The 27,739-nt window shown below is 38.4% G+C and overlaps 2 protein-coding genes across 15 annotated transcripts; one reads left to right on the top strand and one right to left on the bottom strand.

The window, feature by feature from the left end:
• Positions 1 to 659: 659 nt before the first annotated feature.
• On the top strand, positions 660 to 22,899 carry LOC117412662 (zinc finger protein 185-like). 14 transcript variants are annotated; one of them, XM_058989172.1, is made up of 37 exons: positions 660 to 805; positions 1,830 to 1,888; positions 3,220 to 3,355; positions 4,295 to 4,369; positions 4,844 to 4,885; positions 5,205 to 5,279; positions 5,582 to 5,656; positions 6,000 to 6,080; positions 6,482 to 6,562; positions 6,785 to 6,844; positions 7,121 to 7,240; positions 7,909 to 8,007; positions 8,457 to 8,549; positions 8,919 to 9,014; positions 9,227 to 9,310; positions 9,568 to 9,651; positions 10,399 to 10,482; positions 10,723 to 10,806; positions 11,243 to 11,341; positions 11,777 to 11,869; positions 12,535 to 12,630; positions 12,928 to 13,020; positions 13,436 to 13,519; positions 13,742 to 13,825; positions 14,083 to 14,166; positions 14,786 to 14,869; positions 15,126 to 15,209; positions 16,791 to 16,868; positions 18,082 to 18,159; positions 18,747 to 18,806; positions 19,380 to 19,457; positions 19,708 to 19,788; positions 20,136 to 20,195; positions 20,390 to 20,464; positions 21,103 to 21,202; positions 21,326 to 21,424; positions 21,707 to 22,899. In XM_058989172.1, exons 2-36 carry the CDS (start codon positions 1,879 to 1,881, stop codon positions 21,422 to 21,424), a joined length of 2,889 nt encoding a protein of 962 aa, XP_058845155.1. In that variant the 5' UTR covers positions 660 to 805; positions 1,830 to 1,878; the 3' UTR covers positions 21,707 to 22,899. The 14 variants fall into 14 exon arrangements, with proteins under 14 accessions (XP_058845155.1, XP_058845156.1, XP_058845154.1 ...); XM_058989173.1 differs by having other exon boundaries at positions 4,841 to 4,885; positions 8,463 to 8,549; XM_058989171.1 differs by having other exon boundaries at positions 4,841 to 4,885.
• LOC117412663 (alpha-(1,3)-fucosyltransferase 11-like) lies at positions 22,900 to 27,709 on the bottom strand. Its single transcript, XM_034021207.3, has 4 exons — positions 27,452 to 27,709; positions 25,069 to 25,795; positions 23,739 to 24,364; positions 22,900 to 23,514 (listed from the first exon to the last, which is right to left on the bottom strand). The coding sequence occupies exons 2-4, from the start codon at positions 25,768 to 25,770 to the stop codon at positions 23,367 to 23,369; spliced, it is 1,476 nt and encodes a 491-aa protein (XP_033877098.3). The 5' UTR covers positions 25,771 to 25,795; positions 27,452 to 27,709; the 3' UTR covers positions 22,900 to 23,366.
• Between the last annotated feature and the right edge of the window lie 30 nt (positions 27,710 to 27,739).

Raw genomic sequence — 27,739 nt, 5'->3', positions numbered from 1 at the left:
ATCGCACCAGCAGCATTATCCCTGCCCCCCTTCTCTTGCGCTGAAGATGTTTTCTTTATCTTTTTTTTTACATTAATGCAGATGTATGTGGATTTTTCTTTTATTAAAATACTAAAGCGCTTGGTGTAAGACTTCTTGTGCTGTAGGGCACACCAGTGGTGTAGCTGCAATCTGACCATATGCCTATAACCAACAGCACAGGATGTTATAAGGTATGAGCAGCTATTTGGTGAACTCTACATTTCAGTTGTGACTTACACTTGGTTTTGAACCCAGACATCCAACAGTGAAAGACTCTGGGGTGGGAGGAATCGAATTAGTTCTAATTCTGGCCTTTGACGCTTTAAAAAGTAAAACCTGAAACGCATATTTGACCCACTGAATTTCAACTGCACCCATTGAAAGAATGTTCAGTGATATCTAAACAATGTAACTATATTGTAGCTAAGAGGCTGTCTTGCATTGTTTTCCTATTTAACATGGTTTGTTCAATTATCCTTCTGCAGCACAGGGGTGACATTTTCAGGTGAATGCCTGGAATTCACACATGCCTGCTGAGCCTGAGACAATACAGATAACAAGTCACAGATTCCACCAGGGTAAAATGTCTGTCTCCACCCCTTGAAAAACAGGGCTTGGCTTTAGAAAAAAAAAAACTGTTTTGAAGAGGTGCAACTGTATATCAAAGCTTGTCTTCACAGGGTTCTGTACGTGTGGACTGAAAAAGCACCTGCTCAAGCAGTTTGGATATTACCGTCTATTGAAAACACAGAGGGTGAAAAAAGAAGACAACGGCTAATTTCAGGTGAGACTCAAACCTACAGAGAGTTTAATTTAAATTAAAACTCATATTTTCCTGATGTGTTTTAAAGATAATTTCTGTGTACAGTTTGGTCAATTTCAACAGACAAAAGCAAACTGTAAAGCAGTTCATTGCTTATAAAGGCTAGAGTTTGCGTATGTGTTTGTCCATGTATCCATGTATCACAATGGTATGATTAATGCACACTGCTGGTAATCCATTGCAGTACAATGGTACTATATCAGTACCAGTCTGCTACTTACACTATGTGGTCATTGTGTTATCTTTAGTCAGGGTAGTGCACTGGTTTATGCTGCTATCTCAATGGTATTTCAAGATTTGAATGCAGGCCTTTTTAAGTCACCAAAAGCAATATTAAATTATTGGTTTCGGCAGGCACTATTAGCTGAACCATAACCACACATATTTCCTAGGTAACATGCAGTGTTATGGATATTGGCAGCAGAATGTTGCCAGACTGGCTAAACTTGATTTCTAATAATGCTTTATGACAAACGTGGTATATTCCTGTGTACCAAACTGCAGCCCTACCCTTCTCTGAATCAGAAGGTAATAAAGGAGGCGACTTTACTAACACACATATTCAGATTTTTACAGCACCATGTCCATTTCCAGGATAGTTTATATAAAACTAAACAGACCATTGAGATCATGGGGATACTTTTATAAAATCCTGCCTTCGTCTGAGACATAAAAAAACTATTAAAACACACATGGCATGATTTTTTCAGATACTAAGGACACACCCAGAAGTTACCACCAGACATTGAAGTGAAATGTGCAAATAATGAATGAATTTGGCTTAATAAAAAAATACAAGAAAATCCACATATTTTATTTGCTAAATTAATTGCAGGTTTGAGTCCAGAAATGACAAAGAATTAAAAAAAGGACTGAAGAACAAAACCAGAAAAGAGAACAGAAACTGTTGTTCAAAGGATGCAACCAAAATAATCTCGCCTTACTATTTTGGTCATGACACCTTTTCTTCTTTTTGTGTTTTCAGTGGTTTACTTTGAAGACTTTCCTGAGATCTACATATAACAGCATCTACAATGAAAAAAGGTATCTGTCAGCCTGATTTCATTCAGTTACATAAGAGAAAGTGTTTAAAAATAAAAGAGAAGCCTCCTGAGTGATGCATCCAGTAAAGGCACTCCGCCCGGAGTTCAGGATGCGCCCTATAGCTTGGAGATCGCCCGTTCGAATCCAAGCTATGCCACTGCTGACCGTGGATGTGAGTTCCCAGGGGGCGACGCACAATAGGCCCAGCCGGCCTGTAGGCAGTTCAGAACTGCGTGGTCATCCAAAGCTGTAAGCTCTGGATATGGCTGCACAGCGGGCTTGCAGAGCGAAAAAAACGAGTGCTCGTCTTCATCTCTCCCGAGTTAGTTCAGGGGTTGCAGCACTGAGCCAGGTTGAATAATAATTGGACATTGGATAAGGAATACAAATAATTGTTATACAAAGTAAGGGGAGTAGGTTATGGCTGAGAATTGAGGGATGATGGTGGTGAGCACCCATATAAATAATAACTTTAATTTGATATAGCACAAGTGAAGTTCCCAATTACAATGGGTTGTTAAAACATAAACCCTGGGAAATGAGGTAAATGCATACTAGACTTTCAACATAAATTATTCTATAAATGGCTCTGTACTGAGAGGCAATGGCCCCCAACAATGGTATGAGCAATACGTAGAATGGTACCACAGTTGGCTAGTTGTCATGTTTGACTTACCAGTGGTATCACTATGACTTCAACCAATACACACTGCTAATCCATGCATTACCATATCAGTACCAATGTGCTACCTTATCATAACCATTATGTGGCATTAGTTCTGAATTCATTGTGTTGGTGTTGCTGGTAATGCAGCGGTCTGCTAATGGTTCTATTAGGGTTTCTTCAAGGTCTGGTATTATAATTATACCAGATTTTGAATAAGATTGGAGCCTGACATATGGAGAAAATGTGATGCATCACTCTAATTTAAATAAATATTGCTTGAAATAATCATGTTTATCAATACAATATTGTTTTTATACGTGGGAAAATGAGTTTTAGAAAATATCTTTAGAATAATTGTGCAGTGAATTGGCATCTGATACATGGAAAAGATAGCTGAAGATTAAGGGAGGAGGCAGGGTAAAGCCTTAGAGCAAAGGTGGATCAGCTATATTGCAATATTGTATGATGTTTTATGATGCCCCTCTGGCAATGCTGTGTTTGGAATACATGTTAATGGTATAAAACAAGCAGGACAGACCTTAGTTGCAGCTGGGAGCAGATACATTACTGCTCTGAGCAATCCCTTGGTAATTTTTATTATTAAATAGCTGTATTCCCTTGCACTTATTGCTAAATGGGGGCTCTAATGTATTTACGTTTTTAGCAAAAGGTGTGCCAGAGGGGGAGAGAACGATTGTGCTCCGGCAGATGAAGGTGCGGACGGCTCTGAAGGGGGATTTCAGCTGGATCAACAATAAAAACACTGATGAAGAAGATGAGGAAGAAGAAGGGTTGGCCAGGTAAGGGGATAATTACACAAATGTTCCAAATGTGTTTATCTCTGTGCCTGTTGTTCACTCAGGGGTTTTCTCTGGTATATATTGTAAAGACAGCATCTTTGAAGAGCAACTCAGTATGGGAAATATATCAGGAATAAATTCCATATAGTTCTTCATATTGGGGGCAGAGTGGTGCAGGGGGGCTGGTTAATGGTTACACTCTGGTGTACCATCTAAACTTAGAGATGAGACATGTTTGAGATTGAAAAAGTCACTAGAATGATATTCTGTAGGGCAGTAAATAGTATCACCATATAATAGTTTAGTCAATATCATTGGAATACCCTAAACATCAAAGATTTAGTTAGTTTGTAGAGATTAACATGCACAGCCATTGTTCAACTTTTTGAGTAGAGGAAGGATATATGGAGCAGTGTGGAGTAGTGGTTAGGGCTTTTGACTCTTGACCAGAGGGTTGTGGGTTCGATCCCAGATGGGGGACACTGCTGGTGTACCCTTGAGCAAGGTACTTTACCTAGATTGCTCCAGTAAAACCCAACTGTATAAATGGGTAATTGTATGTAAAAATAATGTGTGAAAAATAATGTAATTGTATGTAAAAATAATGTGATATCTTGTAACAATTATAAGTCACCCTGGATAAGGGCGTCTGCTAAGAAATAAATAATAATAACAATATGACAGGACTGAACAAAGTTTTTCTTTAAGAGCCATTTCATTTGGTTCTCAATGTAATCTTCAGTATCTAATTAGACACAATTAGCTGTCTCTGCTTAAAAGAAGCCCAGGATTGAATGGCAAGGGTGTTCCAAATCGAGGTGCGCTCACAGAGCTTTGAGGGAAGGTCTGTTGGTCCCTGTTGTCACTGTGTATTCAGACAGGGGCAGGGATGGTTCTTCTAAAAAACCTGTTTATCCAGCAGAGTTTTCTGCTCCTCAGGGATGTGCCAGTAAAAGCGTCCTATTCCAATGGAGTTTCTTCAGCGCCCTCTGACTCCTCCAGCACTTCCGAAAGGTAGGCACGACACAGGCCTTCTGCAACACCCTGCTTACTGGAGACCTGCTGATGATTATTGAGCAAAAGCACAATAAGCAGCACAAATACATTACATATAAACACATACACAGGACACAACAACTGAACTTAAATGCTGGTCAAATACTGTTTTATTCCCAGCTGAATATCCCAGAAGTCATGCATCAAAGGCAGAATTGTTAATGTGGGTTGTTGCTCTATTTCTTTCAGGTGTGTAAAGTCTTAAAGCAAATAGGAAAACATTTATATAAATGGTACAGAAAGGCAACGGGTTGTGTCTGTCCATTTTAACAGAACTTCCTAAACTGCATTATGATAGGGTCGCCATATGTATTTTGAAGCCATATATAAAACATATATAGAATCTATATGTTCTTTCTGTATGAGCAATACTACAGTACACTGGTTCATAAACCCAGTCTAATCCAGTCTGTTGTGATTTTGCTCTAGCAGTCCAACAAGCCAGAAGCCTTCCCCTTTAGGATACATAATCAGGTGGGATTCTTTAGCTAACACCACTGCTTACATTTACATTTACTGTGTGAAATGTAGAGCTTGTAAAATCTGGAGACTGGAGTCCTCCTTTTTCTATTTACTAAGCAGGGAACTTCCAAACTCAAGGGGTTCAGTGTTAGTCATTACGTCTTCATATAGCACTGCACACAGAGTGAGAAAGACAAAGTGCTGCTTTATACAAACGTCCATGGTATTGTATTGTGGGATTGCTTTCTTCTAGTGATCACTAATACATGGTTTTGTGGTGGTGTTGTTGTTGTTGTTGCTGTTGTCTATTTCAATATTGTTTTTTTTCCAGAGGTGTTTTTACTAAAACAAACGATACCACCCAGGCGTCCCCAACCTCAGCCTCATCGTATGGATATAGCGAAAGGTATAGTTTACTGGGTGCTTAAAACAATATGTCACATGCACACTGTATGATTTCAGTCACAGGGAGATTGCTGCACTGATAACCAGCAGAGAATCCCAAGATTTATCTTAGCTTCCTTGACCATTTCATTTCAGTTGTCTGGGTGTAAAGTACTTTTGTGGATTAATTTGTTGTGGTATTGTTACTACACCAGAACTATATCTTCTGGTTAAGGTCTAGTTAATTTAAAGACTATCAGTGCGTTATACTGTATTCATACAAAGTGGACCAGTTGCATTGATTGATATTTGTTTGTTCATCAGTGTGAGAAGCTCCAACACTTCTACTCCACAGTACTCACCGCTTAACAAGAAATCATCTGAGCACTATAAGAAAATGTAAGCGCTCCAGTGTCACTCTATGCTTTAATCACCCTTAGGCACTAGGTATTGCATTGTTTTCTAAATACCAATAGTATCATAATGATATGAACCAAAACCAGTCCTGTCCTTGCTGGTCAGCAGGTTTGATTGCTGTTTGATAATTGGAGTGAAATGTACCTATTTACAGTCACTTCTATCATTTTGTATCGTAGTGAAATAAGAAAAGAGGGAGCAGTGATAATAATGTTGCTAACTTGCATTCGGACACAGCTCTACATCTTTTGTAAAGTGGGTTGAATTCTCTGGGCTTCCATGCAAGGCTCTTCTTCCAATGTATCTTGTGTGGCTTGTGTTTTAGAGCCCCACACAGTGTGCGTTCCAAAGCAGTCAGCCCCGCCCCTGAGGAACCCCCCTCTTCTACAGAGGAGCGCACCAAGAGGTAAGGGATTGGGAAATTCCTTTATTAATCAATGGAAGAGCTGTGCAGCTAGAGCCCAGGAAACACCAGGCAACTTTTCTAAGAACTTTTCAAGCAACCTATTGTACAAGTTGCTAAAATCAAGATAGTTTAGATATGGTGACTTGAACTGTACATCTGGTAAAAATTACAGCTTGGTATGGAAAATGGTGGTAGCACAATGGCAGCTCCAATGATGGGAGCTGTGGATAGCTGTTCCATTGCGGTCAGTCAGTATTATATCAGTGCCAGTTTGCTAATGGATCAGATCCTTTGTGTTGCCATTGCTGGTAATGCCGCAGTCTTCTAATAGTTCTTCTAGGTTTTCTTTCAGACGCAGGCTGTGTCTTGTGCTGTAAGTTCTCCTGTACTTCCTTCCTCAGAACAGAGGCTGCCAGCAGTGTAATAAAGAGTTCAGCGTCCAAGGAGCGCTCGTACGTCTTATCAGCAGTGAACAAATACGGGTGAGACATGCTTTCAGGAATCATTGTTATAAGTGTAGCGGGTGCATATTTAAGGAGACCTTCTGTTACCATTTTGATACTGTGTGTTTTCTATAACATCCTACTTAGCAATAGCAGGCGCATTCCTGTTTGCAAAACAGACACCAGGGAATTATATTTTAGAGTGAAAATACCTCAAACCATTTCCCAGTTGACATTCTTTTATTTTTATTTTTTTTACAGCAGGTCTGAAAAGCTGGATAGCCCATCTAAAGACCCCTCCTTTTCTTTTGTGGCTAAAAGGTGATTTTTTTTTCCTGAAAGATAAATGTAATATTTGTTGAAATGTGTATTTACTGTAGCTGCTGATTTGAAATCAAGTTTTTTAAGCCTGGGTGGAGAAATTAATTATTTTCCATAAATATTATTAAGGCAGGATGAAAAATATGAAGCTAGTAGGCTATATCCCTGGAGTCTGCACTTTATAGTCTTTGAGTATTAATAAAACAGGTTTATGTGTGTATAAGAAAAGTATTAGTAACAGTGGTTCTGTAACAGTGGTTCTGTATTTTGGAAAAGGGTGGAGATCAACGATGAAGAGCCAGAAGAGGACAGTGACACGTCACCACAGATTGCACCAAAAAGCAGCTTAAACCCAGTTCTCACACAGAAGCCAACTCCTGCCCCTCGCAAGCTCGGGTAAGGCACACAGACCGTTTCACCACCTCCAGTAACTGTCGGGACTCTATTCATTCAAGATACAAAAAAACTCTTCGACTATTGAAACATCCCTCATGATGGGTAGTTTCTATGGATTGCTTCTGTTTCTATGTTTATGTCTACAGCTGCTGTTTCCACAGTACAGTCAGACCAGTGCTTAAGGCGTAGCTGAAACATTATTTAACTAAACATATGGGTTGATTTGATCAACTTACAGTATATGCCACCTGGATAAGCCACAGCATTTGCCAGCACCAGGGAATCTATCTGAATCAGCCACTTATTTTTTAGTGTTGATCCCTGGATAACCAAGGATAGGTGGTTGGAGCATTCCAGGGGGATTCCCCATGCTGTAAAAATCAAGCTGTGGCTTATGCTGATGCATTGCATTGATCATATCAACCACTTAGTTTCTTACGGATTCATCCATTGTGATGAATATTACAAAGACGGTATTCCATACAGACACACATATCGGTTCTTTAACCTCTGAAATCAATCTTATTCAGTGATTCCTGTTTCTGTTCTTAAGCACCAGAACAGAAATAAAAGCACAGACCAGTCACAAGAATATATATATATTTGTTCCAAATCCACTGTCTTGCAATGTCTTTTCTCAGTCGTTTCCTCTTGTTTCTCTTTTCCAGCCCCAGCACAGAAACAAAAACACAAACCACCATCACAATAAAGGAAACAGCGAAAGAACCTCCAAAAACTCCTTTCTTAACTGAAACAAAAACAATGAGGTACGGCAAAGGCAAATTGTAATTGTTGCTTTACAGGTTTGTTGAGGATTGTAGCTAATGAAATAGTATGTCTTGCTTGCAAACATATTATAGAGGTCATAGGTCAAAGGTTTCCCACAGTTTTTGTTTGAATCCCTGTTTAGTTGTGTGACAATAATCTTCATGATTTAGTTTGTGAGATTGTGATCATGAATGACAGACAGAAAACATCCTTATAATATATCCTTTTAGTATTGTATGCCTTGTAGTGCTTGCTGGAGATAAGTAGAACAAGCTTAATGTGAATGCATTGATATGTTGTGTAATTTTGGGTAAATTCAAGTACCTCTGCTGGTGGTTTCTGCCTCCCCTCACAGTATTTTAGCATCCATTCAGTGTTCAGCAGGTCCAGAAGTCTAACTGGCCTGCTCTTACATACCTCTGAATCAAGGCTTCCTCATGTTTTCTGGCCCCAGCACAGAAACAAAAACACAGACCACTGTCACGAAGAAGGAAACAGTGTTCGACACTCCAAAAAATACTTTCTCAACTGAATCAAAGAGGTAAGAGAAAGGCAGGTTGGAACCGTTGCTTTTCAGGGTCTCTTAATGATAATGAGCTCTGTTTAAAAGCTGTTTAACATCAAAGTTAGTTTGTGAACTACAGATGCCCACCTGGCTGGTATATGTAGCAGTATTGCAGACCAAAGGGTAGACCCAGCACCAGATGTACAACAGCCTGATTCTGAAGTTCAGCTCATGTAGTGATCCTCACATGTGTTCTGCACAGTTCTCTCTTTGAAAATAATCAATAATCACACTCGCAAAGGACTGGTTTCCCAGAATAGGTATGTCTGGGCTACCCTTCTTGTACAGGTCTGTCTGGCTAGCCTCCTTGTTGTGAATTGACTTCTTCCTATTTCTGTTTTCCAGTCCCAGCACTGAAACAAAAACACAGACCACTGTCACAAAGGAAACAGTGTTTGACATTCCAAAAAACCCTATCTCAACAGAATCAAAGACCAAGAGGTAGGGGAAACAACTAACCTACCAGGGTCTGAGAATGAATATCTGGATACAGTTCTAGTTGATTTTATATTTTTATAAAATGAAATATAAAGTGTTAGGTTTAGAGCTCACTTAAAAGTGGCAAGAAAATGTTTTTTTTTGTTTGTGTTATTTCTTAATATGGATCTTAGCTCCCTACAGTTTAAAGTCTGACCAATTTTTTTCTCTTTCAGCTCACAAGACACTAAGTCACTATGGGACAAGTGGGATAAACCTGCAGCCACTGAGACAACAATAACAACTGTCACTGAGAAAAGGTAGGAAGCATTGCAATAATTACCTGCACCAAATATATTGTAAACACTTCATTTATCCTGTTAATAATAATGTAATTACAGAGTAATTCATCATATATGAATGAGATTAACATTATTCATGAGGCATTACACTATTATTCACAATCAACCCCAAAGCTAACATGAATTCATCTTGAAAGGAACTGTGTTACATAACTATAAAGAGGGGGTCTAGTTTAATGCACTTAGCTCTGAAGTGAATTATTGCTCATTTTCAGCTCACAAGGCACTAAGTCAGCCTGGGACAAGTGGGATGTTCCCGCAGCCACTGAGATTACAACCACAACTATCACTGAGAAAAGGTAGGAAGCATTGCAAGGATTACTTTCACCAAATGGAGGTTTGAAAAAATAATGAGGCATATTTGGCATATAGTTTGGCATTGTGTTTACGGCAGGTAAATAGTTTGGTTCAGCCTGGCCAAATCATGGTTATAAATAATAAAACCTAAGAGGTTAGCGAATGAAATAATTCCATGAATCTTACCGGCACTTCTGTTTGTTAGATCTCATAAGTGCAGTTTGAATGTTATAGCAAACATGTATTTTAAATAAAAACAATACCGTATCTTGTACCAAGCTAGATTAATGCTCTCAGTTTTCACACCCTTTCAACCCTCATAGCTCATACCATTATTGCTGGGATTAGCCTAGTTGCCCTGTACCTTCTCAAATGAATGAATGTGTTTTTATAGAGAGTTTTCCAGAATTGGACACAGCATTCTAAGTAGGGTGTTTTATTAGAGCACTATATAAAGTTAACATACATTAGCTAGACTTGTTTTGGATATGCAACATAACATTGTTTGCCGTTGCCTCCCTAATTAATTTTACAAAACTAGAACCAAACGACTTAGTAATATAATTTGAGGTCTCTTAAGCATTGTTCTATTAAGGAAAAATAGGAATTATTTAAAGACTGGAGTAAATGTTTTGAAAATATAGCCCTATATACCACTATCAGGAGTCATGCTGAATGTTCCGCAGAGGGAGTGGGCTGAATTTGGTTAATAAGCACTGAACTGTAGCTATTTGTTTTATTATTTTCAGCTCACAGGACACAAAGTCACTGCGGGATAAATGGGATTTACCTGCAGCAACTGAGACTACCACCACAACTGTCACTGAGAAAAGGTAGGAAGATCACTAACTTGAAATTCACATTGAGGTTTACTGAAACAGTGACTCTTGCATATATTTATACATTTAGAGGCAATTCTATAAAAAAAAACTTCAGCATGTGTTGCAAAATTTGAGTGTTAGCTTTACCTCTCACTTAAAAGTGGCAAGTAAATGTTTTTTTTTTTTTTTACTTCTTAATATGGATCTTAGCTCCCTACAGTTTAAAGTCTGATACATTTTTTTCTCTTTCAGCTCACAAGACACTAAGTCACTATGGGACAAGTGGGATAAACCTGCAGCCACTGAGACAGCAATCACAACTGTCACTGAGAAAAGGTAGGAAGCATTGCAATAATTACCTGCACCAAATATATTGTAAACGCTTCATTTATCCTGTTAATAATAATGTAATTACAGAGTAATTGAACATATACGAATGCTATTAACATTATTCATGATGCATTACACTATTATTCACAATCAACCCCAAAGCTAACATGAATTCATCTTGAAAGGAAGTGTGTTACATGACTAGAAAGAGGGGGTCTAGTCCATCCATTGTGATGAATATTACACAGACGGTATTCCATACAGACACACATATCGGTTCTTTAACCTCTGAAATCAATCTTATTCACTGATTCCTGTTTCTGTTCTTAAGCACCAGAACAGAAATAAAAGCACAGACCAGTCACAAGAATATATATTTGTTCCAAATCCACTGTCTTGCAATGTCTTTTCTCAGTCGTTTCCTCTTGTTTCTCTTTTCCAGCCCCAGCACAGAAACAAAAACACAAACCACCATCACAATAAAGGAAACAGCGAAAGAACCTCCAAAAACTCCTTTCTTAACTGAAACAAAGACAAAGAGGTACAGCAAAGGCAAATTGTAATTGTTGCTTTACAGGTTTGTTGAGGATTGTAGCTAATGATATAGTATGTCTTGCTTGCAAACATATTATAGAGGTCATAGGTCAAAGGTTTCCCACAGTTCTTGTTTGAGTCCCTGTTTAGTTGTGTGACAATAATCTTCATGATTTAGTTTGTGAGATTGTGATCATGAACGACAGACAGAAAACATCCTTATAATATATCCTTTTAGTATTGTATGCCTTGCATTGCTTGCTGGAGATAAATAAAACAAGCTTAATTTGTTGTATAATTTTGGGTAAATTCAAGTACCTCTGCTGGTGGTTTCTGCCTCCCCTCACAGTATTTTAGCATCCATTCAGTGTTCAGCAGGTCCAGAAGTCTAACTGGCCTGCTCTTACATACCTCTGAATCAAGGCTTCCTCATGTTTTTTAGCCCCAGCACAGAAACAAAAACACAGACCACTGTCACGAAGAAGGAAACAGTGTTCGACACTCCAGAAAATACTTTCTCAACTGAATCAAAGAGGTAAGAGAAAGGCAGGTTGGAAACATTGCTTTTCAGAGTATCTTAATGATAATGACCTCTGTTTAAAAGCTGTTTAACATCAAAGTTAATTTGTGAACTACAGATGCCCACCTGGCTGGTATATGTAGCAGTATTGCAGACAAAAGGGTAGAACCAGCACCAGATGTACAACAGCCTGATTCTGTAGTTCAGCTCATGTAGTGATCCTCATGTGTTCTGCACAGTTGAAGTCAACACACATATATATAGTGTCTATTTTAAATCCTTGGTTATCACACTCGCAAAGGACTGGTTTCCCAGAATAGGTCTGTCTGGGCTAGCCTCCTTGTATAAGTCTGTCTGGGCTAGCCTCCTTGTATAAGTCTGTCTGGCTAGCCTCCTTCTATAGGTCTGTCTGGGCTAACCTCCTTCTATAGGTCTGTCTGGGCTAGCCTCCTTGTATAAGTCTGTCTGGCTAGCCTCCTTCTATAGGTATGTCTGGGCTACCCTCCTTGTATAGGTCTGTCTGGCTAGCCTCCTTGTATAGGTATGTCTGGCTAGCCTCCTTCTATAGGTATGTCTGGGCTACCCTCCTTGTATAGGTCTGTCTGGCTAGCCTCCTTGTATAGGTCTGTCTGGCTAGCCTCCTTGTTGTGAATTGACTTCTTCCTATTTCTGTTTTCCAGTCCCAGCACTGAAACAAAAACACAGACCACTGTCACAAAGGAAACAGTGTTTGACATTCCAAAAAACCCTATCTCAACAGAATCAAAGACCAAGAGGTAGGGGAAACAACTAACCTACCAGGGTCTGAGAATGAATATCTGGATACAGTTCTCGTTGATTTTATATTTTTTATACAATTATGTAATATCCCAAATATAATGCCAACCTTTAGACTGGAAGTCAAAACTAAATATAAGAACAACAGCTGATGTCAAGACTATGAATCTTATATGTGAGTGTTACAAATAATACCAGCTACAGCTTCAGCGGTGTCCAGGATTAATTAAAAAAAAAAAAAAAAAGTTTTTACAGAGTAAACTGCTTCAGCTCTTCCTACTGTTTCTGTTTTCCAGCTCCAGAACAGAAACAATAACCCAGACCACAATGACAAAGAAGGAAACCGTGTCCGAAACTCCAAAACCCTTAACTGAGCCAGAGACAAAGAGGTAAGAAAACCTGTTAACTACAGTCACCAGTTTAATCCCACCCTTCCTGGGCTGCACTGATAATATACAATCGCTACCACTTGTTTTTGAGTTCAGGTTCGGGTTGCTTTATTTAAAAATACATTTCACAAAGTTGTGTTAGTATATATACTTGTTAGTTTTCAGAAGTATTTGCAGGACACCTGGTTTATACCTGAAATGTCCCTTCGTCATTTAGCACAAACACTTGCTTAATCATTCAGTATTTATTTAGCGATAATAACCTTTTCACTTGTGGCCCTCAAATAGGCAAGATTTTGGCTTACAAGAGTTAAATAATGAGCACCAGTATCTACCCTATCCTGCCCAAGGTAATGGAATCAATGTGAGTCCTAGTTTGTGGGTATGCACTGAAATCATCTGTTGTCTCTTTCAGCTCACAGGACACAAAGTCACTGTGGGATAAATGTGATTTATCTGTTCCAACTGAGACTACCACCACAACTGTCACTGAGAAAAGGTAGGAAGATCACTAACTTGAACTTCACATTGAGGTTTACTGAAACAGTGACTCATACATACATTCGTACATTCATAGCTATGCTGTAAGAAACTTCAGCATTTTATACAGAATTTAAGTGCAGGTTTAGCGCTCACTTAAAAATGGCAAGTTCAAGTTATTTCTTAATATGGCTCTTAGTTCCCTACAGTTTAAGTGTGACCAATTTTTTTTCTCTTTCAGCTCACAAGACACTAAGTCACTATGGGACAAGTGGGATAAACCTGCAGCCACTGAGACAGCAATCACAACTGTCACTGAGAAAAGGTAGGAAGCATTGCAATAATTACCTGCACCAAATATATTGTAAACACTTCATTTATCCTGTTAATAATAATGTAATTACAGAGTAATTGAACATATATGAATGAGATTAACATTATTTGTGATGCATTACACTCTTATTCACAATCAACCCCAAAGCTAACATGAATTCATCTTGAAAGGAAGTGAGTTACATGTCTAGAAAGAGGGGGTCTAGTTTAATGCACTCTGCTCTGAAGTGAATTATTGCTCATTTTCAGCTCACACGACACTAAGTCAGCCTGGGACAAGTGGGATGTTCCCGCAGCCACTGAGATTACAACCACAACTATCACTGAGAAAAGGTAGGAAACATTGCAAGGATTACTTTCACCAAATGGAGGTTTGCTAAAACAATAAGGTATATTTGGCATATCGTCTGGTATTGTGTTTACGGCAGGTAAATAGTTTGGTTCAGCCTGGCCAAATCATGGTTATAAATAATAAACCGTCTATTTGCTAGATCTCATATGTGCAGTTTGTATATTATAGCAAGCATGTATTTTAAATAAAAATGATACTATATCTTGTACCTAACTAAATTAATGCTCCCAGTTTTCACACCTTTTTTGTTTTGTTTTGTTTTATTCTTTCAACCCTCATAGCTCATACCATTATTGCTGGGATTGGCCTAGTTGCCCTGTACCTCCTCAAGTGAATGAATGTGTTTTTATTGAGAGGTTTCCAGAATTGGACACAGCATTCTAAGGGTGTTCTACTAGAGCACTATATAATGTTAACATGCATACATACATTCATACATTCAGAGGCTATGCTATAAAAAACTTCAGTATTTTTGGCAAAATGTGAGTGTTCAGTTTAGCTCTCACTTAGAGGTGGCAAGTTAATGCTTTTTTCACTCATGATATTTGTTAATATGGATCTTAGTTTCCCACATTTTTTGACCATTTTTTTCTCTTTCAGCTCACAAGACACTAAGTCACTATGGGACAAGTGGGATAAACCTGCAGCCACTGAGACAGCAATAACAACTGTCACTGAGCAAAGGTACGAAGCATTGCAATAATTACCTGCACCAAATATATTGTAAACACTTCATTTATCCTGTTAATAATAATGTAATTACAGAGTAACTGACATATATGAATGCTATTAACATTATTCATGAGGCATTACACTATTATTCACAATCAACCCCAAAGCTAACATGAATTCATCTTGAAAGGAAGTGTGTTACATAACTATAAAGAGGGGGTCTAGTTTAACGCACTTAGCTCTGAAGTGAATTATTGCTCATTTTCAGCTCACAAGGCACTAAGTCAGCCTGGGACAAGTGGGATGTTCCCGCAGCCACTGAGATTACAACCACAACTATCACTGAGAAAAGGTAGGAAGCATTGCAAGGATTACTTTCACCAAATGGAGGTTTGCTAAAACAATAAGGTATATTTGGCATATCGTTTGGTATTGTGTTTACGGCAGGTAAATAGTTTGGTTCAGACCAGACTTGTACCAAATTAGATTAATGCTCTCAGTTTTCACACCCTTTCAACCCTCATAGCTCATATCATTATTGCTGGGATTAGCCTAGTTGCCCTGTACCTTCTCAAGTGAATGAATGTGTTTTTATTGAGAGGTTTCCAGAATTGGACACAGCATTCTAGGGTGTTTTACTAGAGCACTATATAATGATAACATACATTCGCTAGACTTGTTTTGACTATGCAACATAACATACTGTTTGCCGTTTTAATAGCCTCCCTAGTTAATATGGCGTGTGAAGGGTGTCTTTTATTCTATAAGACACGTCATCTTGCGCCCTTTGGGTGAGAGGGCTGCGAAGCGAAGCTGAAATAAGAAACCTAGTGGGAAGAGAATTTTTGAACAAGATTTTCCAGCATATCCTCCAGTCACCCTAGGTGTAAACATTCATACATAGTTTTATATATTAAAGGAAACTAATTAGAGTTAATTGAACGATTTCTCTTGTAATCTTTAAGGTAAGTTTCAGGTGTGTCAGTATTAACAAAAGTGTACTGAACTACCGCAAGAAGCCAAAAGATAGGAGACCATATTTTCAAAGCTTTTTGTCCAGCCTGTAGTCAACTCCTATTTTTGAAAGGAGAAAATATTATGTTATGGGTTACAAAATGAGAAACAAACACATTCAATGTGTTTAAGAGAACCTGAGTTATATTACTTAGTATTTTTGTTCTAGTTTTATAAATTATTATTATTATTATTATTATTATTATTATTATTATTATTATTATTATTATTATATTTTATAATATGGCTGGCGTTTTATTTCTTTCAAGAAGATTCTGTAACTCGAGCAGCCTCCTAAAGTCGTGCTTGAAGTTTTTTTTCTGGAAAAGGGAGGGACCTGACTGGGTGTATGCAAAGCATGTAGCACACCTCCTATTTGTGCTGCACAGTAACACATTTAAACCCAGAGAGACAGTGTAAACTAACCTTTCAGCTTAGAAGCATCATCAGTGTGGACCAGTCAGGACAAGTGGGGAATACAGTAAACGAGAAAGGTAAGGGACAGCAAAGAGTACGAGTGGACAAAGGTACCAGCACAGACTTCTCTAACTTTTGGAATATTAGAGTGAAGCAGCAGTTTGAAAACTGTTGATCTACAGCAGAGCCAGGTAGTTTTTCTAGAAAATCCCAGGGCAAGGGATTTGTTCTGGACTGTTTGGGGACACGTTTTTGAGATGTGGATACGGTGAGAATTATTATTTTCCATGTTCATCAAGAAGACTCTGAGACTTTTGCTTGTGTATCTGTATCTGTGTGCCAATGAGATGGATGAGAGGGTAGATTTGTGTGTATATATATATATATATATATATATATATATATATATATATATATATATATATATATATATATATATACACACACTCTTTAAAGGTGATTGAAAATGTTGCTGACATGTTTGTACTGCTTTAAATTACAGAGAGGCTGATATTGTCATTCCTACCTGGGGAGTCATGGACACCACCAAGAATATGAGTGTCTCCACCCAGCACCAAAGGTAAGAACCCTGGGTGTGACCGAGAGTAAAGTCTCTCTTACTTTATGAGTCAATGAACCCTAAAGAAATGTCAGGCATTTTTTGAAAGAAAGTTAAGTTTCATGTTTTACTTAACCCTTTGCTTTGTGACAGTCACACTTACTGTTAAGTTACCAATATATTTAGTAATGCTTAAAATTATTACACTCTATTTACATATCTAAATAACTATCCGCTCTGTCGCCAAAATACCATATATATTTTTACAGTGGTAAGAAAAGGGTTAAAGACTAAAGGCCATATTTCACAAGGGCAACCATATTATCTGAAAGGAATATAACAATTTGAACTGTATAAAACTATTTATTTATTTATTTATTTATTTATTTATTGGCAGACACCCTTATCCAGGGTGACTTACATTGTTACAAAGTATCACATTACAAAGTATCACGTTACAGATAATAGCAGTTATAGAATACAATAAAATCAGTAGTAAGAGCAAGTTGAAATGAGAGAAAATAAAAATGACAGTAAATAATTATGTTTGAGAGTGATTACAACTAAGAGCAGTTAAACTTACAAATATTTGGATATTAGAGTAAATTCCATTAAGAGCAAGTAGTAAGTGGATAAGAACGATTTCAAATAAGAGCAATTACAAAAGAAAAATAGAATACGGATACCTTAATTACACCGAATTCTATGGTGCAAGGAAATACACCTGTTTAGAAACACAGATTATGGAAAAGCTGCATACTATTAGATTTTTAGTATGTCACACCCTGTTCTGAAGGATTACTTGCTTCATTTTAACTCAATCAAACCGGTTTGCTAGGTTCAAACAAGTTTCTGTAGGGACTTAACAAGCCTAATAAGATGGGTTTTAATTGATTTCACCCCTTCTGTAGCAGTTAAGATTTCCTATATAAAAATATGTTTTTTAATTTTACTTAAAAAACATGGTCCAAATATATCGCATACATGCCAACAGTATCTACTTTAACTGTACAGTTCAGTACTTCCAGTGTTTCATGTCTAGTGCATATTTTACTTTTAAAATTTTTACAATGAAATAAAAATGGCGTGGCACCCCAGACAGACACTGCAATAATAAAGTGATTTGCTGGATAATTTAGCTTAATATTACTGTCAAAAAATTAGTTTTTGAAAATGAAAAAAAATAAAATAAATTGTGGTTCCTTCAACTCTCCCTTCTGTTTCTGTTTTTCAGCCCCAGCACAGAAATACAAACTCAGACCACAGTCACAAAGAAGGAAACAGTGTTTGAGACTGAACCTGTGACAAAGAGGTACAGTAAGAGATAAACTTGTTTGTTAAATATGGAGACACTATATTGTAGATTTTTGTACCAATTTACACATTTTCTGTCACTCCATTATACAAGTCTGGATTGTAACCACCATGGATAACCCTTACATAGCATGGAAAATGAGTACTGCAAGAGTAGATCACTACTGTGCAAGTTTATCATGGAAACTTTTGCCATGAGTGCATTTGCACTATGAAACTGGTTTCTAAACTGACTCCATCATGATCCAGTATCGAACAGTCAAAAATCCAAACTGTAACTGGACAGTACACACAAAAGTCAAAGCCTATTATACTGTGTTTTTGTATAACTACCATTTATAAATGATATCACCCACTCCAAGATGCTTGATAGTGAAATTAATTGACTGCCCACTGTTCTGTAAAAAAAAATAAAAAATCTGCAGTTTGAGGTTTAACACCCACTGTGGTGATCCAGTCCCAGTTCAAGCTGGTCTGATCTCTAACTACTGGCAATGTAAACGGGTAAGACTGATATCAGCACTGTTCCAGAGCCTGATGAAAACATGGTATATGGCTGTTATCATTTAATTTTTTTTTTTTAAGTGCCTTCAAAATTGCTAAAGAAACCAAGCAGGATCCACCCACTGCTTCTGATTTAATCAGGTAGGGATATGACATCCCAAGATTAGAACTGGTTGAGTTTGGGGATAAAATTATTAATGAGAATCCCTAAAAGAAGGACTATATTACTGCTTAGTTATAATGTAAATAATGCAATCACCCAAAAGTAACATTTTCACAATTAGCCAATGCATATTAGCAATACAAACGATTGATTTCTCCACTGCACACAAGAGCCAGGCTCCCTTGCAGAGTAGTTAGAAAGATTATTCTATTGCATTTCCTCCTCTTAGCTCTAGGGGTCAGTGACACTCTGACACTCGAACTGCACTTTTTACCTTCAGTAACCCACTCCTAACTCTTTTTAAAAGTTGCTGTTTGCTTCTACTTTGCATTTCCTGTGCATTACTGTGGTTTCCTCCTGTGTGCTTTATCATGACTTAACAATGCTTTAGTACTACACCTTTCATCTTGGGGAAAGCTGTAAGCACCATATTTAGTCTGGAGTGAACTGATTATCAAAAAGCCAATTTCTGCACAACTGAGGACTTATGAAAGGGCAGGGATCTGTCGGCTCTTTAAAGATGATGCTGTCTTTCTCTCTCATCTCTTTAGCTTCGGCATGGAAGAGAATAGTACTGTCACAACTATTCATACAACAAAATACCAAACAGAAGACCCAGTCCACAAAACGTAATTTTTTTTGAGTGTTTAATATGATATTTATTAACCATCCAATAATACACAAAACAAATAAGAACTGAACGCCCTTAAAAGCTATGATGGATGTAGAAACCCTTATAAAAAAGTATTACTTTGGTGATCTAAATTTTCATGTTGTTGAATTTTTGTATTTACAGCTGTGATAGGGGATGTTAGTTTAGTGATTTGTTGGCTTTTCCCTGGCCATCTTATAAAACCTTCTCCTCACTGCTCCCCTTAGATTTGACAGCAGCGGTCTGACTAATATAACTACAGATACAACAACACATTGGTCCGAAACTCCTGACCCAGAACACAAAAAGTAAGGATGTTTTTTATATTGATTAACAAAACATTATACAATAAAGGATATTTATTGAAAGGATAATCCTTTCTGAAATGAGAATCCCCTTACTAAATGATCTTCAGTGTCAATGCAGTTGTTTGGTGCTAAGGGGAAATTGTAGCACACAGCTACAATGGCATGAGCCATTGGAAGAATGGTCACCACAGTGGCAACTTTATTATATTTCCATATACCAATGGAATCGCTATGTTAATTAAATCCATTTCTGGGATTACCTATGACTCTCATCACTGAATAATAACTATTTGTATTTGGATGTGCAAAATGTGACTGGTATTAACCTCCTCTTTCTCCTTTCACAGGTTAGTGATGGTGAAGGAGTATGTGAATTCAACAGGATTTAATCCCTCAGAGTACAGCAGGTAAGACCTACTGGCTTCTCTTTCTGTTTGATAATGAAGCTGCTGGGAGGGTTACTGCCTTCTTGTATATCATGGAAACATGTTGTATGTGACCAGGTTTAAAGGGCAGTTTTACATGCTATCAAACTAGTTGGCTCCACCTGTTTAACAATGAAAGAAAAACTTGTATTTGCTGTGTTTGTTTGTTTGTTTAGCATCAACAAGTATGACGACATCACCTACAGCCGTTCAAACTATTCCTACAGCAGCCCTTCGGCGATGTATAGAAGGTACAACATTTCTAAGTTTTAATACAAATGTAACAGACAAAAAGCAGCCTAATCCTCAGTTACTTCTCCGATTATTAGTTTAATTGCACCAGGCCAGGTGCTTGTAGTCATGCTAATGCTATAGGGATTTTTATTTGGTACCTCAATATGAATATATTTTGAAACAAACACCATGTATGTACCACTCCAATAAATAATAGAATACAAACACATGTCCTTTTTGTTTGGAATGTAACAAATGCAACAACACATTTGTACCATGTATTGTTGTTTATTCCAACATTCATCACAGTGAGCATTAGCATATTAATTGCTATCAAGCCTTTGAAATAATAGTTTCTGATGTGTGTGTTTAAACAAACAATGTAATAGAAGATGAATGGTATAAATGGGTAATTGTATGTAATAATAATGTGTAAAAAATAATGTAATTGTATGTAAAAATAATGTGATATCTTGTAACAATTGTAAGTTGCCCTGGATAAGGGCGTCTGCTAAGAAATAAATAATTAGAAGAAAAAGAAGAAGAAGAAAAAAACTGTTGTCAGGAATAAATCCCTATGGTTTTGGAGGTATCCCATAATGCACCCCTGATTTCAAGGAGGTTGCTAGGTAACCGTGCTTTGCTTTATTTCCAGTCCTGGAACATCTTGCACGTACTGCGGGGAGATGGTTGGAGATGATGCCAGAATCACAATTGAGCATCTCAACATTTACAGCCATCCATCTTGTTTTAAGGTCAGTTTCATTGCTTGCCCTGATACCTCATTACAGTGTAAAGACATTTCCTGTTAAGTTAATACCTTAGCAGACCGGGTGTGCAGAGGTGGGCTCTAATGAAGTGCCTGTGTTTTGTTACAGTGTGGAGTGTGCAGCAAGCCCATGGGTGAGCTTCTGGAGAGCATGTACATTCACAGCGGCCAGGTGCACTGTGACAGCTGCTATGACAAGGTCTTTTAGGTACGTCGCCATTTCAACTATAGACATATCACCAACTCTTCAACTACCTGGTATTCAAAGAAGGGGCTGGCTGGATAGACTTTCATATGATCCCCTTGATAACATACAGTATGTTACATTACACATTCGACTGACATTGTATAACAGTTCAGCCATTTTAAGCTTTCTAGTTACCCATAAGTAGCCTCCAGTACCTTGTTTTTACTGCAGGAAAAGTCAGCAGGTCAGTAGGTCAGCACAGAAGACTGTAGAAATTGACCTGTATATTTTTTTTCTTTCTAGGTATGAAGATCTAGACAAGACTCTTTCTATTCATTTTACAGATTCTACAAGCAAATACAAGGCAGCACCATTCACTAAAATGATATTAAAAGGTGCAAAAACCTAGGATTTAAAAAACACTACTTAACACTACAATATTCTCAGTCTCTCTTGGTTTCAAAAGGTTTTTTTTTCACTTTCTGAAGCCCATTTATCTTCAGCAGTGAACGGTAATTTCCTGTGTTACAGGTAATAGGACCCTACCTGACTCCACATTTATTTTTTAATAGCTGTAACACAGGATGTGAACTTAGTGTTGTGACAATAAAAAGTGTAAACACAGTCTGGAAAACAACAAGGCAATAAGATGAATAAAGTTGTATTACATTTAGTTACACAATGCTGCAATCAGTATTCAGACCATGCACACTGCCGCCTTTATTAGTTATTGCAAACACTGGCAATTAAACTTCTAAAAGCCTTTCATTCATTAAGGTATTTCTCTAACGTTCATCTAACAAGTGCAAAATGAAACTGACCTATGCTTTCTCAAAATACATTATTACTGCCAACAAATAGTTTCAGGATTCAGGCAAACTGAACATTATAATATTTTTATTTACTATGTTAGCATAAGGACAACAGGGGAGCTGTCTGGATCTTAAGATTCATTACTCGCATTACTCTAGTCTAAATCCTTTTGGGGCCAAGCGAACACAATTGTGAATATTTGTTGTTATTATTTACTGTCCATTAAATTCAGCACTTCTCTCAAGTAACATTAGATGGTAGCATCAAGTTCCATGGCTCTCAAATTTAGTGGCCTTGGCACAAGGTTTTTTTTATAGGGAGTTTATAGGTTTCTGGTCCCTGATAGGTTTTCTGAACGTTATATTTAAAAGAAAATATGCAGTAAGGAAAATAATGCAAATTTAATTACCAAACGTCTTTCTCAAGACCCAAGAAATTACTACTATATGTTAATAAGCTGCAAATATTTACATTTACACATCTTCTCTCTGGTTTGCTCTCAGTAATGCTCAGTTTAAGGGGATAGTTTGAAAAGTAATTAAAAAGCCTCTAGAGGGCACTGTAGTTGTACTGTAGGATGTATTTCAAATGTCTGAAGAGTAACAGAAAAGTTTCTGTTTTCAAATAAGTATTTTTGATGTATGTGATAACTGAGGGTTTACAAATAAAATGTAAAAACAAAATGGTCTTGGTTTTTTATTTAATAAGGATTTTACACACAGTGTCACACACGAGTAGTAACACTGTCATTGAACACGTATAAAACATAAAATATAAAAAAGTGTATAAAAACAGTAACAGACTTCATGATACATTACCAAGGGGCCATGTAAGAATAAACGCATCACTGCCCAGTATTTATTATTTCAAGTTCTGTACACAGATTGGTTGCATTTTACAACCACGGTGCCAACTGGACATTACCATAGCACAATGCTGTATGCATTGTCCCAAGTGCTCCTTGCATCAAATAATGACTGGAGAGTTACTGATTTGGATGTAGCCTGCCCATGACTGACGAGCAAGTGTGGCTGACTTTGGCACAAGTTGTTTTCCAGTTTTGTGTAGTCTTGGGTGTAGGCTAGAATGCTTTCTTTGGTTTGCGTGTTGCCTCAGACTGGCAATTCTGAATCACGGATCTGGGTCTCAGTCAGTGACGCCTGCCCCTCTTCATCATCATGTCATGGATGTAATCCCACAGCTTCCCAGGGTCTGTCTCGTTATGGAGAATCATGGCCTCCAGCCCCTCAGCCTGGTCCAGGCTCTGCCAGTAGTCTTGTGGCCACATCTGCATCCAACTGAAGCAAAAAAACAGAACAGGCTTATTTTCAACACTAGTTTTCATTGCAATTTTGAAATGACTTTGGGAGCTTTTTAGGACACTTGAATAATTATTACTTTTCTGTATCCTACCACAAGTTTACCATTTGTTCCATTTTAATTACAATTTTAACTCTAATAAAGCTTTCTACCAAGAATCCATATCATTTGGAGGTGAACCAGGAGTCAACTACAGGCATACCTGTCATTCTCTGTGAGGTCTTCCACTTTCCCATAGCCTGGTGTGGGCAGTGGGCATCCCATGTGGCTATTTGTGGCAATCCTGGGCTCTGGGAGTGGCACGCTTAGCGGTGCCCTCTTGTGGGCTCTCTCTGCCACTTGCCTCTCATTCTCACGGTCGCACACAAGACACTCAAAGCCGTTGAGATAGTTGGGTTTGCTCATGTCGTTCACCCCCCACTCTCGCCTCTCCATGCTGTCCACCAGGAAGTGGTTGGTGATTCCCCCGGGCTGCTTGTACTTCAGGTAGCGCAGATATTCCACATCATTGCGGTCCAGAGAGAGCAGGAAGTCTGCCAGGTCCTTCGGGGAGGGGAAGTCGTCGATCAGGACGATGGAGTGGTTGTTGGGCATCCAGTCTAAGACGGAGGGGGAGCCGCGGTACACGGGCACGGCTCCCTGGTACATGGGCCGCCACAGCTTCTCCGTCATGTAGTCGCTGCAGATACCATTCTCCAGAGCCAGGTGGAACTTGTAGCGCGATACAAAGCTCATGAACTCGTCGTCCTCCATAGTGGCAGTGGAGGTGTCCTCCAGTCTCTGGCTGGGAAACTTTTTGTTGTTTAGGCACTTCCCGTAAGAGTCAATCTATGGAAAAAAAAAACATACCAGTATTTAGATCAACTTCAGCCGGGCTCCAATGATTTAAGATTACTGAAAAAAGAAGAAAGCTTGTCTACAAAAGACATTTTTACATTCAGAAGGGGGAACTTTTAATCACAAGTTAATAAGTAGCTTTGTTTTTAACACTTTTGTGTTGGATGGGCAGAGCCTTGCAGTTTACATACTATTTTTGTGCATGGATGGGTGTTTATGCTTGTTAATGTTTATTCTTTTATTTGGAAGTAAGCATACACTTACATAATGGTGGAGGAATGAAACATGCACAATTGCAGTCTGTTATAACAGAGTTTAAAACACCCACCAACTTGCTATTAATAGCTCTGTGAGCATAATAATTTGTGACTGTACACTGGAGTGATTCTGTAACAGCCCTTTTCATTGTCCCCGCCACAATTCTGACCAAAAACAACAGCAAGAGCATAGTACATGTATTTCTTAATCTTCTCTCGTGGCTTACATGAATAGCATATAAGTGCATACAAACTAGAAAGCATCAATAATAGCAGGAGCATTGACTAATATATCCACTCAGCTAGCGTCAGAGCTCTGTGGTGACCTAATGCTGGGACAGATAAAAAGGATGCTAGAACTTGATCTGCCGGATAGTGCGGCGAGATCCCCTAGTAAATCAGAGACGTATGACAAGGAGAAGAGCAGCTGAACTTCACCTGGATGTACTTCATGAGCTCCTGAACATATCTGTCCCGGTCTGAGGGCACGTCGCAGTGAGACTGCATGTAGAGCACCGGAGCCAACCCATCCCGTCTCCAGCGGTTCTTCTCCTGTAGCGAGACCGCTGGCCCGGTCAGATAGTCCAGGGAAGGCAGCCACTGCAGGGAGAGAGGATAGTCAGACTCCCGTCTGAAGGTGGCAGTGTAGTTAAACAACCGGATTCCAGGAGAGTGTGACAGTAGGTAGTTGTTCATGGGCGACTCTTCATGGAAGAGCGCCCAGGTCTGGTGGGGTAAGCGTGGCAGGGGGGCCTCGTAAGCACGGAAATCTGTCCCGTAGAAGATAATGGATTTGGTCCGTTTGTACAGCTGCACCTTCCTGTTTTTGGTGACCAGACAGGAAGCTCTGGGGCAGTCGATTCTCTCAGTCTGACCGGGGAAATGGGGAAAGAGGCTGGCACTCCACCACAGAATGATGGGCAGCTCCTTGTTGCTCCTGGTGTCGTTGTTGCCAGGGCCCATGTATGTATTTAAAGCCCCAAACTCCAGGTCCGAGAAGGCGCTGGCTGGCTCAAATACATCCGTTTCCATGGTGTCTTGGTTCAGGTGCCCTTGGGACAGGGAGAGGTGCATCCAGAGCAAAGACAGGGTGAGGACTCTCCAGCATCCTGCAGGTTCTTTGGTGATTCGCATCTCCATCAGCGATGAATCCGTAACCCTAAAACTGAACATCATATAGTCTTACGTATTGGTGTTTATTTGTCAAATTTCTCACCTCCACATTAAAGTCCCTCGTTTTATTGTAATTTTGTTTTCACTTTTATTCAGATGAATCCATTTAACCTGCCCCCACACTATAAATTCACTTCCTGCGTAACAAGAATTTGGACCACACCTGACTGAGTCTGAGGCGAATACCTTCTGAAGCTGCATTACCTCTCTAACTGCAGGCAAACATAGTACCCAAATTCTGTGAAACACTGTGTAGTGCTTAGGCAAATAACTCCACCCGATCGTCCCCCTTGTTTACATCAATAACATGTTATGATAACTAGGATTACATCACAGCTCATTTGAGAACACCCCTTTTTCTTCACCAAGGTATAAAGACATGTACAACATTAATAATATTTAGACAACCAAGAAACAAACTTGGCATACAAATCTAATTTCAAATCCATTTTGCATCCAGCTGCTACAGTCCAGCATAATATCAGTAAGCCCTAGCACCATCACAGCAGAGTATTGCCAGAAAAATAAAAGGAAACTTGATCCAGTGGCAGATCACTAGATGATTCTGACTGTTACTTGGCTCGCCTAGCCCTTAATGTAATTTACAAGTTTAAAGAAAGTGGTCAAAATGTAAATAAATAAATAAAACAATACACACATTAGGTAAACAGTTGTAGCAACAGATGGGAACACGTAACACAGTAAAATAAAACGGTCCTTATGTACCCTTTAACTCCGGTTTCAATAACAACCACTCAAAAAAAAAAAAAAAACATCATAAAAGGTAAGAGGGTAGGTTTAAACAAAACAAACAAACAAAAAAAGCATATTTTTTCATCTGTATAAAAAACGGTTACCGGGTATCAGAATACCCTTATAAAAGTTTAGCAAATTTGCACAGTAACTTAACAATTTTCCCTTGCCTTGATTTTCTTTTGTTTGTTTTTAATATGAATAATGCACCATATCTCTCTTCAGTGTCTGCGCTGTTACATTTTGCTATGCTTTTACTACCGGACACTTTTATAAGGGGAACATGAGTGTGTTTTTTCAACCGCTGGATTCAGATATCTACGGAATGCTTTTAAAAACATGAAAAGAATCGTCATTATAACACCGATGTATCCTTTTTAAAACGTCTGTCCCAAAACTCAAAAGATACTGTAAAAAATATGTATTATTTTACTCATTTTTATATTTAAAGCAACCATCCCACGTTTTAACAATTCATAGAATTTATGTCTCTGAGTCTGGGCAGAAAAAAAAGTAGCCCAGTACATTTAAGTTCTAGACAGAATTACATCCCGACAGGAAACCAAACCCCGTTCAGCAAATCAAATCCCACCACAAAGCGGCATGACAAATGCTATTAAAACACACACACACAATCTATATCAAAACAAAATATCAAAGAAAAACCGCAAACGTCAATACATTATAAATACTTTGACCCACTACTGTTAAATCTAGATTGTCCACGTATGCGCAGCTCTGCTACAGTCAGTAGCCTAAGATAAGAAGCGGTATCACTGGTCAGTGGCTACAAATGAAACAATCGTGATGGGAACAAAATAACTGCTTAATAATACTTATGCTACTACGAGTTTCATGATGCTGAATGTGCAGCTAGCACAACGGTTTCACCTACCTTTTAAATACTATTAGGAGATATTTTGCTTAGTGTTAATTTAATTAAAACAAACTAAACAAAAAACCTGCCCGGTCTGTCATCCTGCTGTATGCCATTTCAAATCTGATCTGGGATGGTACGCACAGGAAGTGACTGAAAAGTACTGGACTGAGGAGGAAAGGAAGCAGCACATATTATATTTTACTTGTGGTAATGGAATTGGCAATGCAACTTTAAACTATACAGCACTGAGCACGTACTGGTATGGGGTGGTTGCGTTAGACATACAAAGTACTTGTAATTATT

This window comes from Acipenser ruthenus, chromosome 16, assembly GCF_902713425.1.
Source record: "Acipenser ruthenus chromosome 16, fAciRut3.2 maternal haplotype, whole genome shotgun sequence".
In the NCBI taxonomy this organism is placed as follows: Eukaryota; Metazoa; Chordata; class Actinopteri; order Acipenseriformes; family Acipenseridae; genus Acipenser; species Acipenser ruthenus.
Note: the sequence above shows the minus strand (reverse complement) of the source record. Positions and strands in the feature narration are given on the sequence as shown.

What these genes read in the sequence shown, in the direction of transcription:
- LOC117412662 (XM_058989171.1), top strand. An exon ending in ACAACTGTCACTGAGAAAAG is followed by an intron (nt 9,311 to 9,567) that starts GTAGGAAGCATT and finishes GCTCATTTTCAG; the next exon opens with CTCACAAGGCACTAAGTCAG. An exon ending in GCCATCCATCTTGTTTTAAG is followed by an intron (nt 21,203 to 21,325) that starts GTCAGTTTCATT and finishes GTTTTGTTACAG; the next exon opens with TGTGGAGTGTGCAGCAAGCC.
- LOC117412663 (XM_034021207.3), bottom strand. Translation starts at nt 25,770, where the DNA reads ATGGAGATGCGAATCACCAAAGAACCTGCAGGATGCTGGAGAGTCCTC. An exon ending in AGCTCATGAAGTACATCCAG is followed by an intron (nt 24,365 to 25,068) that starts GTGAAGTTCAGC and finishes TTTTTTCCATAG; the next exon opens with ATTGACTCTTACGGGAAGTG. An exon ending in GACCTCACAGAGAATGACAG is followed by an intron (nt 23,515 to 23,738) that starts GTATGCCTGTAG and finishes TTTTTGCTTCAG; the next exon opens with TTGGATGCAGATGTGGCCAC.